Source organism: Perissodus microlepis, chromosome 22 (genome assembly GCF_051167445.1).
Source record: "Perissodus microlepis isolate ML-2025 ecotype Zambia chromosome 22, ASM5116744v1, whole genome shotgun sequence".
NCBI classification, from domain to species: Eukaryota; Metazoa; Chordata; class Actinopteri; order Cichliformes; family Cichlidae; genus Perissodus; species Perissodus microlepis.
Window position 1 is genome coordinate 31,733,353 of NC_140481.1, and position 14,489 is coordinate 31,747,841.

Here is a 14,489-nt window from a genome sequence, read left to right on the forward strand (position 1 = left end):
AAAACATCAGCATATGTCTTCTGCCCAAAAATACACAGAGAATGGTTTATATATCATCAGGGTTTGACGCCCCCTCTTGCGTTCTATAACACAATTTTTGTATTTCTAAGAACATCATTTGCATCTTGTACAGACAATGAGACAATTTTAGAGCTAGAGTCAGACACAGAAGTTCCTCTTTCTAACATCTTTCCCAAATAAGGCGATGATTTCAGGCCATGGAGGTACCCGTGGACTTGTCCTCCTGTTGACCCATCTTCTGTCACCTGGTACTAAGTAGACTAAAATGCAGTTAGAAGCTAAATGAGTTAAGGCCTCAGGCCTGGCACATTTCTAGATTATATGTGTATTGGCAGTTATCCTTCTATGCTCTAGTCTTTAACACAATAGATTGTGAAGACATCGCGCTTCACAAAGCTTAAGACCCTCTGCAGACTAAGCAACAACTCTTAATGAGCACAAATATTATGCAATGTGTATGAAATACTTCTGGCCGTACCTGTAATAAAAGTTAACATGGTGGAATTAGCTTTAATAAACATCTTTAATACAATATCAAATGCTATAAGAAATATTATTAAATGGAATAATGCTGTAAAGAATGTCATTAATGCAATTATAATGATGCAGGTTATATGGCAGCAATAAAAGGATTTCTCTATCTCCACACCAGCTTGTGTGATTGTTTAAGGAAATGTTTTGTTTCGTTTGTGTTCAGTCAGTTTTCACTCAGTTGTCGGTCAGTTTATCTGTCTGTGGGTATTTCTTGAGTTGCTCACTCCTTGTGAGTAGTTGGATTTTCTGTTTGCTTTCTGCAGCATCTTGTGTTTTCTCCTTTTTTAAGTTTCCTTAAAACCCCGGCCAGTTGACAAGAGGGCCTTTGGGTTTCTATTTGGTTAGTTTAACCCAGTAAAACTGCAAATTTTAATCATTCATGTATCTAGCATTCATGTCAGGTATATGGGAAACAGTCTATAGAAAACATTAGTATTAGGAGGAGAACCCGGTGAACCGACAGGCCAGACTCCCCAACGTTTCACCATAAAACTGCAATCATTGTTTTTAAGCCACTCATGACAACCTTAAAGTTGGCCTAACAGTCCCATATTTTTATTCTTGGACTAACGTATGTTTGAAAAATGATCCTTTTTACCTCTGCTTGGCCTTCGTCCTGCCCTGCGGTTCATCCGTGTAACTTTTTGGCTTTAAATACCACCTTCCCTTTAAACCACATTACTTCTGATTGGCCTGGAAATTTGGCTGTTGGCCTTCTGTGCTCACTGTCAGAGCTGTATGCCTGGTGTGAATGTATAAGGGGCAACCACTCTCACTGACGTTCTACAGATTCAAACATAGAAAGCAGCTGTATGGTCTGAAGGCTGAGCCTTTGACTCGCATGTATTTATCTTATTCTTTGAAATGCTGCCTATTGTAATAGTACATATGAGAGAAAATAAAGAGGAGCAGAATAGTCCGCTTTAAAACAATCACACTTAACATCTTCTTTCTTTATAAAATTGCTGCAGTAACACATTAACACGTGGTTGCAGTTCCCACCATCGAACAGCTTCACATGTCTGAAGCAAAGCGTGGAAATGTTAGCATTACACATTTAAATGTGTGTTTAGAGACACATGTGCTCCTGAATGCAGTTTGAAGTTCAGATAGCATCGCACTGAAATACACGAACTCTTTGCTCATCGTAATTCTGGAGCAGTAATGTACTTTGGACGGGGTTAATATTTGCCTCACTACGCTCAAACACACACCCACACAAACAGCCTGGTCCAGTGTTCGTGTGTAACGTGAGATATTTTATACATAAACTGCTTTTTGTGTGACTCAATTTCATTTTATTTCTATCTCCCAAATCATTCAGCCCAAGTCACTTTATAAGGATCACAAGCCAACAGTGTCATTAGAAACAGGAACGAGTCAAAAATCAAACTCAGAAGCTTTCAACAGTTTTCAGAAAGAAAAAAACTATCAAAACACCAAAGGTGTGAAAGGCAGAGATGAGTGCTGGTCTGGGACTTCTGTTGGAGAGGAGAACAGGGATTAATTAACACCCAGGACTTAAGTTCTTGATTGGTGTTATTTAGCAGGTGAGTATGCAGACAGCCAACGGAATAATGCAGCATAACATTTATTAACTTAACAATTAAGAATAAAATTTAGCAGCGACGGTGTGAGTGAAGCTTGTGTCCAGCAGAGGGCAGCAGTGCTTCTTTTACAAAGGAGGTGAGGCGGTACCTGCAGAGAACAGGCAGAGGAGCAGGGAATGAAACAGGTATTAAAGTTTACTCATAATCCTGAAAAGATGAACATGAATAAACCCTGCCAACACATTTTGTGCTGTACTATGAATCAAAGTCAGATCTTTACAGCTGCAGCTTCATATTTGTATGTGCACGCAGCACTCTGGTGATGATCATCATTTTAATGGATGATCTTTCCAAGAGTCAGAATTTACAGCAGAGAAAGGGCCGTATATTTAAATACAGACAGTGGATCAATAGTGAAACACGTTAACAGTTCTGTAAAACATTATGTGTATTGACTCTGGTGCTCTGTGTCCTGTAGTCTGGGAGCTCATTGATCCGTGTAATCAATGAGACACGACAGCGTTAGATCACCGCTGCTGAGGACAGTGTTCGATTATTAACGAGGAAGTGCACAGCGAGTGATACTTAATCACTGGAATTTACATCCAGCAGGCAGTTATTTAAACGGCCTCCAAACATGTCCGAATGTCTTCGTGAGCAAGACGCTCACAAACGGAGGCCTCTCGTGCTTTGCTCAAGGGCACTTCTACTGAATATGCAGTGACAAAGAGAAGCGATTAGTCTTTTTATATTCTACTTTTTAACCTTTATGTTTTCCCAGACTGGGAATTTAATTACTTTGTGATTAAAGAACTAAAAACGGACATTACAATAAGCCACCAAGACAAAGAACCTCATTAGCGGCTCTCACTGCTCGTTCTTGGGACATGTGTGCCTTAATGTAACCGCTGTCTCGGGTGATTGGTTTTAAATGAAGCCCAATTGTGAAACAAGCTTTTAAATTAGGACAAACATTTCCCATACAAAGGTTATTAATGGGCTGCTATTTTCTACATTCTCAGAAAGAGTATTGGAATTATATTTGGAATATTATATTATCTACTGATTTGTGTCCATGCGCATCAAATTGTCCAATTTCTCCAAGTTGATGAGGTTGTTGTGGTTTCACCACCCACACCAGAGACCAGTTTGATCAAAAGTGAACCACAATTTTGACACTTGTTGGTATCAAATAATCACTCACCTGCTGGATAAAAGCACCAGTTCTTCCTGTTCGTTATCACATTGGTTTACCAGCCTATATGCCAGCATTAGTCCAGTTTTAAAGTTGTCTGACTTACTTATCTGAATCTCACATCCTCCTCCCAGACTGCAGCATGCATCTCTGTGTGAGGGAGGTGCAGGGGGGAGACACAACCCCCCTTTCCTGTTGCTAGAATTTGTTGCAGCTTGAGTCACTTCCTGCATTTGTGAGTTCTGGTTCAGTTTTGAACAGATTGGTTAGCTTTAATTAGAGTTACCATTTATTTTTATTTTTTTTGCTATAAGCAGTAAAGACGAGAAACAAATGAGAATAAACTACAGTAGCTCCAGAAAGAAAGAAAATAATGTGGCTGACAGAACTGGCTCTGTTTTAACATGTAGACAAAGGAGCAACGTGCAACACGAGCACTTAATTTAACTGAGACAGAAGATTGTTTTTACACTTGGATCTTTCAGAATAAGCTTTACTCAACAAACTCAGAACTGTAATCTGCCCATCCTGGTTTACTTCACATTATAGGTTTGTAGGCTTGCCATTCACACATCACATGCAGTGAGATTCTCAGAAAATACAGAGAACCCCGGTGTCCTGCAGGTTTTAGATGTGTCCTTGATCCAACACAGCTGATTCAAATGGCTAAATGAGAGGCCTGGTAATGAACTAATCATTTGATTCAGGTGTGCTGACCCAGGGTGAGACCTTAAACCTGCAGGACACCAGCCATGAGGCCTGGAGTTGGACACCCCTGCTTTAAACTATGAACAAAGAGCACTTCAAATGGTCTAAAACACACTGAAATGCTGTGTTTGTTTCATTTTCTACTTATATGTGTAGCCCTGTCTGAAATTATTCAGGCTTGCAGTATAAAGAAAAAAGTCTGTTATAAAAAAATGGTTAAAATATAAATAGTTGATAAAGGGTTTAAAAATCATATGCTTTGGTACAAATGTATTTCATTTACAGTTAAGAGTCCAATAATTAAAAGGGTTCCATGATTTAGAGTTTATTTTCTGTGCAGAATAAATATGTTGGGGTGTAACCTAAGTTTATTTACCCATCTAATGTCGGTTATCTCAATGTTGTATTGTCATTGGTTGTTGTGCTGACGAGCCAGTCAATGTCATTCTTCTCTGCTATGGGGGCGGGACGAGTGGTAAGGTTTGTGTGAATCTGTGGGAGCGGACACAGAAGCTAAGTCCGAAGAGAGAGATGTCGTAAGGCAAACGTGGTGTGGATTTTGCATCTAAGTGTATCATTGAGGTCGACTACCCGTGGTCCTGATATTACTTATTTGTGATCTGCAAGAGGTAAATGAGACTGTGTGCCTTGACATTTGTACTGTAACTATTCGTTATAGTGATAAAATAGCGTGATATGTGATGCTAACTAGCGGCTTGCTAACTAGCGCAGCTTACCGCGTTATGTGCTGTGATGCCATGCTGTATGTTTAGCTCTGTGATTTTCAGTCAAAGCATGCTAATGCTAAATCGTTATGTGATAGCATTTGGTATTGTAGCTCAAGTGTTTTAATATGCAAGAGAAGCCGAGGGACGCTCTGAAAGGAGAGGGAGAGAGAGGTTTCTACCCGGATGGACCCTGCTGTTTTCTCACCCCTGACTGTCTTCACTACTGAACTAACTGCCCGTTTCTGATTGCCCCACTAACAAACTCATTGGACTCGTGAGTACTAACTGGAACTAAAGTGCACGTATTTTGTTTATTGCTCAGTTTGAGTGAAGCGGCCATCAGTTTTAGGCCTCACCGCACCCGAACTTCGAATCAGGCCTGCAACAAGCACCGTGCCACAGGTGTAGTGTGGACAGGTTAAAGTGTGTGTGTGTGTGTGTGTGTGTGTGTGTGTGGGCCCACTGTTACAAATTTGGTTTTGGTGTGTAGCTGTAATCTAAGTTATTATCAAAGGTTGAAATTCATCCCTTTTAAAGGTGTGAGCTGTTGTAACGGAAATAACAGTTGGCACATAAGAATAAGGGTTATTTTGTTTTGATAATCTTTTATTTATAATCCATGTAGTCACATTTACAGTATTTTTGTTTGTTTATTTGAATTCAATTCATTTAATAAAAGTAACTGTTTATTTTATTTATTTCTTTTTGTCTAAATAAATACCCGGTGAGGGATTTAATTTGTATAAAATACAGTTGTGGTGGTCCTTATTAATTCAATTAGAGGGTATCAAGTATCATTATTAGTAGCACTACGAACCCTGGCCCAGTCTCATTGTACTATATACTCTAGCTTTACCATAGCTACGTGGGACCTGGGTTACATAAATGGAGGCACCGCTGGGATTGTCAACTAAAGTAAACTAAATTTATTTTTGGACCAAGAGGAAAACAAGTCGACCCCACAACTGTTAAAGTAGTCAAACGTGCAACAAAAAAAAAAAAAAAAAAAAAAGACCAGCTAGCAATGATGACACAACAAATGAGCAGACCATCACAACTTGAGTTGGTCAACTGGTGCAAAGGGGAATCAATAGATTTGAAACATGCTCTACTATTGTATGGGGTACCGGAAGGTGTTTCGAGAGATGAAATAGAAGAAACAGCAGGGACTATCAAAGCTTTGGGAAAAGTAGTAGTTAAGGGAAAAATGTTTAACTCTCAACTTCAGTCATTAATGGTGTTGTGTGAGTGTCGTGAGGAGATAAACCCCATGACAATCCCCCCAGAGATAATGCCAATAAGTGGTGGAAGTGGCTGGAAAGCAGTGCACTACATTGAACCTCAGCCAGATGACTTTGAGGGGAAGTTACTGACTTTTCTGCAGAATGAAGGGAAAACCTTAGAGGATATCCAAGGGTTACGCACCCACGGAGGGGAAGTGGATGGTAATTCTGAAGCCATCATCCGTGCAGTAGGTGAGTTAATAGTCAGAACAAACAAACAGCCTGAAAGCCATCCATATAGACGTCTAAGGACATTTTCCGGGGTCATTCCCACCCCAGCTGGGGAAGAAGTCTTGGATATCTGGTTGGAGCAAGCGACACTTCTAGTAGATGAAGGTGAGTGCTCCGATAAAGAAAAACGTAGACGCATACTGGAAAGTCTCAAAGGGCCTGCCTTGGAGATCATTCAGGCCGTGCGTCTGACTCAACCTGATGCTAGTTCCCAGGATTACATAGAGGCCATAGAGACCATTTTCGGCAGAGTAGAGTCCGCAGAGGAGCTCTACCTGTCATTCAGAGCCCTTCACCAACAGCCTGGTGAGCACCTGTCTGAGTTTCTGCGAAGATTAGAGAGGTCTCTTGTTAAAGTAGTCCAGGGAGGTGGCTTACCAGTTAGCACTGCTAACAAAGCTCGGTTAGAGCAGTTAGTTAAAGGATCCACTTCTGAGCTTATGTTGCTTCAGTTGAAAATAAGGGAGCGAATGGAAAATCCTCCCTCATTCCTGAACTTGTTAAGAGAGGTGATGGAAGAGGAAGGCCGCCAAGCAGCCAAACAAAGCCAGACCACATCTAAGGGTCACCAAAGGGTTCGCACAGTTCAGGTGGAAAAAGAGAGAGAGTCTGAAGCGGTCACTCAGAGTGAACTGCAAGCTCAGATTCAAGAGTTGAGAGCACAGTTAGAGGAAAGAAACCACTCAGGAATTCAACCACTGTCTGATTGCACTTTCAAACCCTCAACAGAGAAGCAAAAACAGAAAAGTGATTCGCAGAGTGAAATACGGTCACTCAGAAAGCAAGTGAAAGCACTAGAACATAAAATGAGTGTGATGGCGGTGAAGTCTACAAGTGACCTTCCACAAGAACACTCAACTCAGTCTCGCAGACACAAAGCAGCTTCTGGCCCCAAGCCTGCTTCTTTCAAAGCATCATCTTCTAGAGAGAGTGATGAATATTTCTGCTATAAGTGTGGAGAAAATGGTCACATAGCTACAAGGTGCACTGCACCTGAGAACCCGCAGAAAGTCATAAGAAAACTCATACGATTAGTACGAGGAGTATCTGGTCCTAACAAGGAGGACCCAAATCCTACAGGAGAAGAGCAATGCGTTGCTCGGACCAACAAGGTTGAAGTCCCAGAAACTGACACAGGCCTGCCTGAGGGTCTTGTAGGCCCGTCATTTATTCACACAGTCAAAGTCAATGATGTGGCCTGTGATGCTCTTATTGATAGTGGGTCTAATGTGACTATTATCTTTGAAAGCTGGTATAACCAACACTTGGCAGATGTCCCCATAAAACCTCTCTCTCGCTTGGGACTCTGGGGACTTGCTGACACAGAGTATCCCTATAAAGGCTATGTTGTAGTAGAGATGGAGTTTACCAAGGAGATCACTGGTGTCTCCGGGCGAGTAGAAGTGCTCGCATTGATTTGTCCTGACCCGAAAAACCAGCAACAAACCCCCGTGTTGGTGGGCACCAATACGTCTCTGTTCCGCCGCCTATGGGACTTGGTGCAAATGAAAGGTGACCAGAACACAGCTCATTCCATGAGAATTCAGTCTGTGTATGCCCCCATTAGGGCACAGGAGCAACTGCCAAAAACTGATGTGCTGGGACAGATAAAATGGAAAGGGCCCTGCCCTCTCTCTATCGCCCCAGGAGCAAATTGCTATGCCACCTGTAAAGTAGACAGGCACAGTGCCCCCTCCAAAGACCTTATCTTGATTGATGCACCCTCTACCCAGTTACTCCCTGCCGGCGTGCTGGTACAGCCAGGTGTGCTCTCAGATGCTGGCATAGACAGCAATAGCTTGAATGTACTCCTCCAAAATGAGTCCACCAAGACAGTCTCCATACCAGTGGGATCTGTCATTGCTGAAATGTTTGCCGTGGATACAGTCACCCCAGTCCAACCCTCTGACCTTGCCACTGAGAAAATTGATCCAAACCTCTTCGATTTTGGGGACTCCCCTATCCCCGAGGAGTGGAAAAGTAGACTTCGGCAGAAGTTAGCTGAGAGGAGAAATGTCTTCTCAATGCATGAGTGGGACGTTGGCTTGGCTAAAGGGGTTGAACACCACATTCGTCTACATGACCCTAGACCTTTCAGGGAGAGGTCAAGGAGACTAGCCCCAGCCGATATAGATGATGTGAGGCGACACATACAGCAGCTGTTGGCTGCTGGCATTATAACAGAGTCCCGTAGCCCATATGCCTCCCCAATTGTTGTTGTGCGGAAAAAGAATGGGGCTATAAGAATCTGTATTGATTACAGAACACTGAACAACCGCACTACACCTGATCAGTATACAATGCCACGCATTGATGAAGCCTTGGACTCCTTGTCAGGCAGCCGATGGTTCTCAGTCCTAGATCTGCGTAGTGGCTACTATCAGATAGAAATGGCTGAGGAGGACAAGGAAAAGACGGCATTTATTTGCCCCCTGGGCTTCTATCAATTTGAGCGCATGCCACAAGGGATCACTGGAGCTCCTGCAACGTTCCAACGCTTAATGGAAAAGGCTGTTGGGGACATGCATCTTCTGGAAGCCCTTGTGTACTTGGACGACATCATTGTCTTTGGCAGAACGCTTGAAGAGCATGAGCAACGCCTCTTCAAGGTGTTGGACAGACTAGAGGAGATTGGTTTGAAAGTCTCCATTGACAAATGCCAATTCTGTCGTCCTCAAGTTAAGTATGTGGGTCACATTGTATCCACCAATGGAATAGCCACCGATCCAGTGAAGGTTGAGGTGGTGAAACACTGGAAAGTGCCCACTCACTTGAAACCTCTCAAGTCTTTCCTCGGATTTTGTGGTTACTATCGGAGGTTCATAGCTAACTACTCCGCCATTATCCGTCCTTTGTCAGAACTCACCAAGGGTTATGCACCCACTTGGAAAGACCCCAAAGCCAAGAAGAGTGTAGACCCAAACCAAACCTATTTTAAAGCATCCGAGCCGTTTGCGGAACGATGGACTCCAGCCTGCCAGGCTGCTTTTGAACAGATCCGTGAATGTCTGATCAATGCTCCAGTATTGGCATTCGCTGACCCCACCAAGACATACATTTTGCATGTGGACGCCAGCATGAATGGTTTAGGTGCTGTCTTGAACCAAGAACACCCTGAGGGCCTAAGGCCGGTAGCTTTCGCAAGTCGAAAGCTCAAAGACTCAGAACGTAACTATCCAGTTCATCAACTGGAATTCTTGGCATTAAAGTGGGCCGTCGTGGATAAATTTCACGACTACCTGTATGGTGCCAAGTTCATTGTCAGGACTGACAATAATCCCTTAACGTATGTATTGACCTCGGCTAAGCTCAGTGCTGTAGGGCATCGCTGGCTCGCTGCCCTCGCCACGTATGATTTCACCATACAGTACCGCCCTGGGCGCCACAACATTGATGCTGACTTGCTGTCCCGACAGTATGCCCAAGAGGAAGTTGGAGAATGGACTTCCATCCCGCCTGCTGGCATTAAAGCTCTCTGTAAACGAGCCTGCATCAGGGAAGGAGCAGTTGAACCTGACAGATTGGTGGATCAACTTGGTGCTCCTGCCTCTGCAGTACCAGAAGCCTATGCATTTCCTGTGAATCTCAGCGTAAACATCCTTGATCAGCTGAGTCCGAAAGACATTGAAACATCACAAGATATGGACCCTACCATTGGGCCATTGAAGAAAGCCATCAAGAGCAATAAAGGGTTTGCTCGCTCTAAAACTGACTCGCCAGAGACTGTGATGCTCCTCCGTGAAAGTCGCAAATTGGAGTTGAGTGATGGATTACTCTACCGAGTAAAAGAAAAAATGTGTGGAAAACAAAGCCGGCAGCTTGTCTTGCCAGCAAGATACAGGTCTATGGTGTTAAGGTCTGTGCATGATGAGTGTGGGCACATGGGAGCAGAGCGAACAACAGAACTGATTAAAGAGAGGTTTTACTGGCCTCGTATGGCAGCTGAGATTGAGCAGTACATTCGCACTTGTGGGAGGTGCATCTCCAGGAAGACGCTCCCTCAGCGTGCCTCGCCCTTGAATCAGATAACAAGCAATGGCCCTCTAGACTTGGTCTGCATTGATTTCTTACAGATAGAGCCCGATTCTAAAGGTGTTGCAAATGTGTTAGTTGTGACAGATCACTATACACGTTATGCACAGGCATTTCCTACCAAAGATCAAAGAGCCATTACCGTTGCAAGAGTCCTGTGGGAGAAGTACTTTGTGCACTACGGTCTACCGGCACGAATACACTCTGATCAGGGCAGAGACTTTGAGAGTCGACTGATTAAAGAGCTTTTGTCCATGTTGGGGATTCGGAAGTCACGAACGTCTCCCTACCACCCGCAAGGTGATGCGCAACCGGAAAGATTCAACAGAACCCTTCTAGCAATGCTCGGTACCATGGACACTGCAAAGAAACAGTGTTGGAGCCAGCATATCACCCACCTGGTACACGCGTACAATTGTACAAGGAGTGATGCCACAGGGTACTCACCTTATTATCTCATGTTCGGGAGAGAAGCTAGACTGCCCATCGACGTCTGCTTTGGAATCTCGCCAAATGGTGAAAGTGAGTCCTCCTACCAACAGTATGTTTCACGGATGAGAAAAGAGTTGCAGGACGCATACAAACTCGCATCAAATGCAGCTACAAAAAATCATCTGAAGAACAAAGCACACTATGACCAACACGTGAGAGATCTGCCTTTGGAGAAGGGAGACAGGGTTCTCATTCAGAATGTTGGAATAAAAGGCAAGCATAAACTGCAGGATCGTTGGAAATCTACACCGTATGTTGTAGTGGAGAAGTTGCCTAACCTGCCTGTTTATAAGGTAAAACCAGAACATGGTCCAGGTGTACTCAAAACTCTCCATCGAGACCACCTGTTGCCCATTGGTTATATGGTCAGGATGCCTAATCCATCGGAAGACACAGGACACATTAGGAGACCCGTAACCAGAGCACATCGTGCCCAGAAAAGTCAAGCAGTTAAACCGCCTGATCCAGTTGAAGAAAGTGACACAGCATCATCAGATGAAATGTTTGAAGCTGTCCATAATCCTCAAAGTTTTGGCGTGCAAGAGGTCAGGAGACAACTGGCAACGCCACATCAGACTTCGGAAGAGGATGACACTTCTGAGGAGGAACATTTTGAAGCAGCAGAAAGTCAACCAGTAGGAGAAAGTGAAAGTGAAAACTCATCTGGAGATGATACACCTACTATGCTGGAATATGATGCTCAAGAGACAAATGAGTCTATGGGAGAGCAAGAGGAGGAACGGGAAACAAGTTCACCCTTTTCAAACAGAACCCGAAGTGACAATTCTCAAAGAGGTACAAGAAATGAGAGTGAACAGTTCTCCACATCCCGAAAATCCCTGAGAAAACCAAAACCACCCATGAGATTGACCTATGAAAAGCCAGGCCACCCATCTTGTGAGCCTGTTACCATCATGCACCATGGTATGGTCATTCAACTAAAATTGAACCCTCCAGACATCAGCGAACCAAAGGAACGTTCTAAGACATCGAAGAAGTTCTTAGGGAGTGAGGAAGACCATCACCCTGTAAAGCTAAAGAGAAGTCAAAGGTGTGATGAGGACATCTACACGGTTAGAAGGGGGAGGGTGTAGCCCTGTCTGAAATTATTCAGGCTTGCAGTATAAAGAAAAAAGTCTGTTATAAAAAAATGGTTAAAATATAAATAGTTGATAAAGGGTTTAAAAATCATATGCTTTGGTACAAATGTATTTCATTTACAGTTAAGAGTCCAATAATTAAAAGGGTTCCATGATTTAGAGTTTATTTTCTGTGCAGAATAAATATGTTGGGGTGTAACCTAAGTTTATTTACCCATCTAATGTCGGTTATCTCAATGTTGTATTGTCATTGGTTGTTGTGCTGACGAGCCAGTCAATGTCATTCTTCTCTGCTATGGGGGCGGGACGAGTGGTAAGGTTTGTGTGAATCTGTGGGAGCGGACACAGAAGCTAAGTCCGAAGAGAGAGATGTCGTAAGGCAAACGTGGTGTGGATTTTGCATCTAAGTGTATCATTGAGGTCGACTACCCGTGGTCCTGATATTACTTATTTGTGATCTGCAAGAGGTAAATGAGACTGTGTGCCTTGACATTTGTACTGTAACTATTCGTTATAGTGATAAAATAGCGTGATATGTGATGCTAACTAGCGGCTTGCTAACTAGCGCAGCTTACCGCGTTATGTGCTGTGATGCCATGCTGTATGTTTAGCTCTGTGATTTTCAGTCAAAGCATGCTAATGCTAAATCGTTATGTGATAGCATTTGGTATTGTAGCTCAAGTGTTTTAATATGTTTAGAAGCCGAGGGACGCTCTGAAAGGAGAGGGAGAGAGAGGTTTCTACCCGGATGGACCCTGCTGTTTTCTCACCCCTGACTGTCTTCACTACTGAACTAACTGCCCGTTTCTGATTGCCCCACTAACAAACTCATTGGACTCGTGAGTACTAACTGGAACTAAAGTGCACGTATTTTGTTTATTGCTCAGTTTGAGTGAAGCGGCCATCAGTTTTAGGCCTCACCGCACCCGAACTTCGAATCAGGCCTGCAACAAGCACCGTGCCACAGGTGTAGTGTGGACAGGTTAAAGTGTGTGTGTGTGTGTGTGTGTGTGTGTGTGTGGGCCCACTGTTACAAATTTGGTTTTGGTGTGTAGCTGTAATCTAAGTTATTATCAAAGGTTGAAATTCATCCCTTTTAAAGGTGTGAGCTGTTGTAACGGAAATAACAGTTGGCACATAAGAATAAGGGTTATTTTGTTTTGATAATCTTTTATTTATAATCCATGTAGTCACATTTACAGTATTTTTGTTTGTTTATTTGAATTCAATTCATTTAATAAAAGTAACTGTTTATTTTATTCATTTCTTTTTGTCTAAATAAATACCCGGTGAGGGATTTAATTTGTATAAAATACAGTTGTGGTGGTCCTTATTAATTCAATTAGAGGGTATCAAGTATCATTATTAGTAGCACTACGAACCCTGGCCCAGTCTCATTGTACTATATACTCTAGCTTTACCATAGCTACGTGGGACCTGGGTTACATATGAAATCAAGAAGTGCCACATGGGATGAAGAAGCATAAACGCTGCATGTTCGTTTCATGATGAAAGCACCTTTGCCAGCCTTCAAATGTCACTGAGGAGAAAAATGTTGACCAGCAGCCTGACGCAGGTACTGAATAGTAGTGATGGGCAGATGAAGCTTCATGAAGCACTGAAGCTTTTCATCCAATTGGTTCACTCCAGCGCAAAGCTTCTTGAAGCTTCATTTGCTCTAGTAGGACACCTACTGGACGTAAAAATATTAGTTGGCATGAATTTGAAGAGTGTGGCCTTTTGCACACAGCCTGTAAATGTCAACAACAAAAGGAGTGTGTAAAACATCTATATTGTAATGATGCAGTATACTGTGTATATTTATACTGGCAATATGGAAAATGATTATTTGGAAATGCTTAAAATGGAAATGATCATTTACTGTGAGGTGAGGTGTGGTTGGGGTGTGGACAGTAGTTGTGCTTTTGTAACGTTGAGGTTGAGACAGCTACACACTGAGGCTTTGAGCCTCAGTCCTGCCTGTTCACATTTTATTCTGTAAAAACTAAATTTTCACTGCTTTTATGACCTTTTAGTGGGGAGAACATAGCTAGGATTTAATGATTTAACAAATCTTTTAAATCCTTTGTCCTCCACAATGCTAAATGGCTGGGAGTCCTCAATCACCATGCTAACCAGGTCTTCATCTATTTGAGATTGTTCTCCTGAGGAAAGACAATAAAGACAAAGCACAAATATAAATATCACACACGTAACTTATAACAGTTGTATAATATTGTTATATCATTTAGTAACATTACAGCATGCTATATTATCATGGCATTTGATGGCTCACCTGGTCTTGCTCCACAATCGGTGTTCCCCTTATTCTCATGCAAAGCTCTGTAGTGCCTAAGCATGGATGAGGTGTTGTTGTTATATCCCAGCTCCCTGGCACATAGCAAACACTTCACCTTGTACAAAAGTAAAGAAAGCTTAACATAAATTGTATTGCACCATCAGTATTATGAAAATACATCTTCTGTAGAAATTTACATACCTTGTTGGGAGGAATAAGATCAAAATGTTCCCACACAGGGGAGGACATCCTCCTCTTCTTAGCCGGCTCCATTCTCTCCTGACTTTCTCTCCTCACTCTCATAAACCTCCAAACT

General features: G+C 42.8%; 1 protein-coding gene and 1 long non-coding RNA gene across 2 annotated transcripts; one reads left to right on the forward strand and one right to left on the reverse strand.

Moving 5' to 3' along the window:
* The first annotated feature begins 5,970 nt into the window (after positions 1–5,970).
* On the forward strand, positions 5,971–6,812 carry LOC146363566 (paraneoplastic antigen Ma1 homolog). The gene is made up of 3 exons (XM_084918988.1): positions 5,971–6,211; positions 6,299–6,556; positions 6,703–6,812. Exons 1-3 carry the CDS (start codon positions 5,971–5,973, stop codon positions 6,810–6,812), a joined length of 609 nt encoding a protein of 202 aa, XP_084775114.1.
* Positions 6,813–13,848: 7,036 nt separating this feature from the next.
* LOC146363567 (uncharacterized) lies at positions 13,849–14,489 on the reverse strand. The gene is made up of 3 exons (XR_014799304.1): positions 14,375–14,489; positions 14,171–14,288; positions 13,849–14,039 (listed from the first exon to the last, which is right to left on the reverse strand). It is a non-coding gene; the product is annotated as an uncharacterized LOC146363567 (long non-coding RNA).